The 5,467-nt window shown below is 48.3% G+C and overlaps 1 protein-coding gene across 4 annotated transcripts in view; it reads left to right on the top strand.

Moving 5' to 3' along the window:
- The window catches only part of LOC109971764 (CSC1-like protein 2), a 24,843-nt gene that overhangs the window by 363 nt on the left and 19,013 nt on the right, over positions 1-5,467 (top strand). For 3 of the 4 annotated variants that reach the window (XM_020620219.1, XM_020620218.1, XM_020620217.1), the window contains exons 1-3: positions 11-671; positions 3,871-4,089; positions 4,546-4,625. In XM_020620219.1, the coding sequence (XP_020475875.1) occupies positions 615-671; positions 3,871-4,089; positions 4,546-4,625 (356 nt within the window). In that variant the 5' untranslated portion in view covers positions 11-614. Of the gene's footprint in view, positions 1-10; positions 672-3,870; positions 4,090-4,545; positions 4,626-5,467 lie in introns of those variants that run through there. The other variant, XM_020620220.1, reaches the window with a different exon arrangement.

The raw sequence follows: 5,467 nt of genomic DNA, 5'->3' as shown, positions 1-5,467 counted from the left end.
GCCTGTCTGCAGCTTTAATGTGATCCAGCTCCGGTGGCTGCAGCCGCTTTATCACATTTCAACACGCTTTATCTCCTCCTGGTCGAGACGCAGGTGGTGTCGGCCCAGGCCGGACTGCAGGTGCTGCAGGGCCGCTGCCTCATCAGGTCGGACGACAGGTCAGCGCATCGGCCGAGGAAAACACATAAATAGATATTCAGTTTCACGACCGGAAACACGTCAGACTGACATGATCGGCGCACCTGTTTGTTACCTTGGTGAGAAGAATGTCCGGAGATGACGCGACATGTCAGAATCGACACTGATCCCGTTCGTTAGTCCGTCACCTGTAGAAGTGATCACAGGTCTCTGTGATAAAATGTGGTGTCCAAGGCGCTGGAAGACCGAACAATGAACAACCAGGTGGTTAACCCGTGGTTTAGAACCGGTCTCCACGACCGATGACCTCACCTGGGCCCAAATGAATCTAAAATGGTGTTTAAAATACAGCTGTAAGTGTAAACCAGTGTAAACCAATGTAAACCAGTGAGCACGTGAAGAATCAAAACCATTTGGAAATAAAATGTCAGAAAACGGTGAAAACATCAGATGTTTCCCAAAGCTCTGAAGTCTCCATGTGGCACAGAGGAAACAAGAGGAGAGCAACTATTGGCGGCACAGGACAGCCTCAGGTCTCTCTCTCTCTCACACACACACACACACACACACACACTCTTTATTCATCTCTCTCCAGTTGTGTGATGGACCTGATATATTCAGCCTCTGAGGTTAAACACAGGAGCTGTGGGATCAAACACATGTTCGGACCTGAACCAGGGTAAAACTTCTGTGCAGAGCTTCGGACCAAAGCTTCTGCAGGAATCAGAAAATAATTCTCAGATGAACCAGTGATCAAGGTCGCAGCCTCAGCAGCGCCACAGTTAATGTGACACAACCAGGTCTTTAGTCCCACTGGGCATCCGGGCTCTGACACATCTGGGGCAAATTGAACGCCTTGGTTATTCAAACATAGGAACTGGAGACTAACCCTAACCCGCCCCCAGCGCAGCACCAAGTCAGAGCTGCTGGAACCTGCCATCAGCAGCTCTGCTCCGACTACATCTGTAGTATTTTGCCTGCAATAATCCCAGAACCTTGTTTCAGCTCCTCAGGTCTCTGGGGCCAGAACAAAACCAGACCGAGAAGACGAACCTTTGAGAAGCTGTCGAACGTTTTCTCTGCGTTTTCTGGAGTTTTATAAACTGACGATGCCTATATCAGAACTAATCTGCATCACACGCTTGGTCAGATTTATGAGATTGCTGGTTTTTCCCAGTTTAAACCATCATTAAGCCAAACCTAAATGTTTTCAGACATTTAACAACTTTGACTTCGTTTGTCCAGTGAAAATCTGTTCAAACGTCTCAAATTGAAACATGTCACATCCTTATCAGGACTAAAGCTCAGGTATCCAGACCCAGGAAGACTTCTCCCCGTGTCAGGGCCAATGTGCTGCTGTGTGTGGGTTAGGTGTTAGGGTTAGGGTTGTGTGTGGTGGAAGCTCTGAAATCCGACACTGGAGAGTGGACTGTAAAGCAGCGCTGCCTTCACTGACCACTCCAGTCTGTGTGGACATCCACCTGGAGGGAAGGAAGAATAAACAGAGACAGATTTCAGGAGTACACTTGAACGCAGCGCTTTGACTCAGTCTGCCCTAACCCTAACGCTGACCTGTAACAGGAGGCCCGCCGGGTGCGCTGCTTTAACAAATGCAGCCACGGCTCTTCTGAAACTACTGACTGAATCTGCTGAGAGCTTTCTCAGTTCATTCTTTCAACATCTGGAACGAGAGATCTCTTCCACTACTTTGAGTCCCAGGGACAACATGTAAGCAGCTGGAGCCGAAGACGTTTTGTCACAGTGACAGCGACTACGCGGCTCTGAAACCCCGTGTGTGATGTTTACTGCCCGCCGTGGATGGTCCCACTGAAGTCCGGCTCTGAGGTCCGACAGCTCGCACACTGTGCCTGTGTCAGAGAAGCAGGCTGAGGTCTGGACATGTGTCAGAGTGTTGGGCTGATGATCAGTAAACTCTCAGAGGCGCTGTGGTCCGTGTGACCTCACGGTCATGCTTCCTGTCAGCTGACGGTCCAGAACCTAATGTTTTGCCTGACAGAGCACATATGCACCCTGTTATCTGTGGCGTGCGTCAGCAGCAGAGCAGAGCGGCTGGTTTTAGCTGCCGGATGATTCCATGTGTCTTCACTGAATCAACAAGAAGCTCCACGTTGGACGCCTGAACCAGACCCTGACAGTCCTGCTGGTTCTGACTGTGTCGATCCGGCTGTGAGCCTGTGCACATGAGATCAGGAGTGTTTCCTGTGAGATGTCACAGCGGAACCAGTGCAAACAACATGCACGGTATTAGCATCAGCAGATTCATGACACAGCGTAAAATGTCTGGTTTTCTGTGCTTTTATTGTGAAAAGTATGAGTTCAGTGGAGGTCAGGGCTGAACCACCAGAGGCTGGTGGAGGTTAATTAATGAGGCTAAATGAGGTTTTGCGGGCAAACCTACGGATGTGGAGGTCTAATGGGGTCCAGGTGTCCTGCTCTGCCAGCGGGTGTTGAGGATCAATGAGGGCCGTGCTGGCAGCGTCGCTGTGTCTGCAGCTGGGAGACTGAGTCAAGCTGCTGCACCATGACAACAGAGCGGAGGAGGTGGGGTTCCTCTGAATGATGCTGAACCAGTGGAAGATTCCAGATCAGATCAGAGCAGTGAGAGCAGCAGCACCCCCCACAGGCCACACAACCACACCAGAAACAAGCAGCATCGTATAGCTGTTCGGTCTGAACATGTAGGGTCTGTCCTGAGGGCGGCGCTGCACAGCAGATCAGGAATCAGTTGAGTCAGAAACATTTTGGATCATTGATAAGCTCAAGTCATGCCCTGGTTTGTCCAGTGTCTCAAGTCTGGTGCTGTATTCTGTTGCACTGTAAAAAGAAAACACAGTGGTAACGAAGAAGTGAGTTCAACCTTAAGTTTGGCTCTTGAGATGATCCAGTTTAGAGTTAAATTAAGTTGAGTTAAATATTATAATACAGCTTCACAATTCAGAAGTTTGATTTGCTCTCACTAACTCAAACCTGTGTCCATTCAGAAATCTTGGTTAACAAATGAGGATTGTTTTACCAAGTGACATTCACCATCAACAGAAGGTCCCGGAACATTATTCTTTAATATGGCCCCAAGACGCAGGAACAGCCCAGGAAGTGAAGTGCAGAGCTGCCTTCTTCACAGGCCGGTTTGGATCAGAGAGACGAGAGATGTGGGGAAAAACACACCTTGTGCTTTACCCCTGTCATGTGTTCATATCAGTGAAATGCATGCTGGGAAGTAAGCTGAATCTCTGTGGTCTTTGGACAGTAGGTCAGACAAAAACAAGTCATGTGACCTCTGAGGGACAGGTGAGGGGAGAGGGACATCGAAGTTTGTCAGCTGACGGCCACCGAGGCATAAAAACTGGGTCAGGAGCTGCAGTCAGGGTTACCGTGGCAACGGCATCAGTAGGTCACCAAGGAGGAAGCTGACTCCCGCTGCTCAGACATGCTGGGAAATGCAGACAGCAGCACCCAGGTGTGTGCTGAAGGCTCTGCAGGAAGACGTGCACCTGATGACGTGGGGTCTGTGTGAACTGATTCCTGTCTCTGTGAAAACATCAAGACATTTGTCATTTGTTTTCTGACTGTTGCCTTTCACAGAAAACAGTTTCTGCTTCTTTATCTCCATTATAAATTATGTTGTCGCCGTTTTTCATCCTTCAACCTTGTGAAGAAAAAAATGGTTGTGTTAATAAAGTTAAAGTGAACGTACTTCCTCTGCTTCCTCAGGGTCTTGCCAAGGATGCGGCATTGAGCATGCTCAGAGTGCTGATTGTTACCATGGCAATAATTGACATCGGCCAGGCGTGCGGCAGGCCGGAGAACTGCTCGGCCCACAGCGAGTCCAAAGACTACTGTTACTCTGCTCGCATCCGCAGCACGGTGCTGCAGGGGCTGCCGTTCGGAGGGGTGCCCACCGTGCTCGCCCTCGACTTCATGTGCTTCCTGGTGAGTCACCGCTGCCACTGCACATGCTCAGTACAGCACACACACACACACACACACACACACACACACACACAGAGGGGGCGGGGTGCATGAATCCTGGCTTGACCCAGAAATTGTTCTAGTCCTCCAAAATAAGAGTGTAGTCTAGTGCTCTTATTTTGTTAAGAGGAGACATGAGCAAAGACACAAAGCAAATTGATGACAAAATCGGACACAGCACCAAACAAATGTGAGTTGAGTCTGCAGACGTGCCTCTCGTCAGTCTACTCACTCCTCAGGTGACCAGGAAGTGAAGCGTGGCGGCTGCCTGGAGGGTTAGGTATTAGGGTTACCTTCTTCAAGGAAGTTACCGATTGGACGATACATTTACTCTGACCTTTGCTTTTTTCACCACTGACCTATATCATTTACATTTTTCTATTAGAAATCTAACAGGAAGGCCTTCTTTTGCTTTAGGTGCTGCTCTTTGTCTTTTCTATTCTACGGAAAGTTGCGTGGGACTACGGCCGCCTGGCGCTGGTCACTGACGCCGACAGGTAAACAGATTTAATCTCACAGAGCGCCTCAGTCAGGACACGTTCAGATTTAATTAGGATTTTGTGTTTTCTTGTTTTCAAAATGATAAAAACTTTTGATGAACAAACAGACCAGTGGTTCCCAACACGTGGTTCATGTCTCACCAAGTTAGTTTCCTAGTGCAGCGTGTTCTTCGTGTAAAAGTTAAAGCACAGCTGGTGTTTGAGTGTAAAAGTCAGACTAGTGCTTGATGTTTGGTGGAAATGATGGGAATCACTGACTGGGAAGCAGCTGAACAAGGCTGTTCAGATTAAAAATGATTGTGTTCTCTGTGTCGACTGTATACAAATATGGACAGGGCGGCACCGCCTCCCTCCACTGTGCAAAAGTCAAGCCAAAATATAGTGAACACGGTGGCAGCCATCTTGGCATTTAGCAACCAGATTCTGCACAGTAGCGACCAGAGGGGGAGTGATGTATCAGACACCAACTAAAGCATCAACATTTCTGAAATCACCACCTTTTATATAATAAAATAACTTATTAAAAACAGCCTTACCTGAAAAATGACCACTTCTACACACAACAGCAGGATAATATCTTCCAACAGCAGAAATCACCTCTGGGAAAAAATGTATTTCATTTGTACTTCAATTTTTTTAGTTTGGCTCATGTCCCATCCACTAACATGGAGAGGGTGTGGTTTATGAGCTATACTGTGACCAGCCACCAGGGGGCGATCCCCTCGTGGCAGTTTAGCTTCTGGGAGCTGTCATGGCGTCTATATTTATATACAGTCTGTGGTGTGAACCGATGGAGTTTGTTTCCTGTTGTCGTCTCTCAGCAGCTTTTCATTTTCTTC

The sequence above is a fragment of the Monopterus albus genome, unplaced genomic scaffold (genome assembly GCF_001952655.1).
Source record: "Monopterus albus unplaced genomic scaffold, M_albus_1.0 scaffold235.1, whole genome shotgun sequence".
Classification (NCBI taxonomy): Eukaryota; Metazoa; Chordata; class Actinopteri; order Synbranchiformes; family Synbranchidae; genus Monopterus; species Monopterus albus.
The sequence above is the reverse complement of the archived record's forward strand: the minus strand, read 5'-3'. Positions and strand labels throughout refer to the sequence as shown.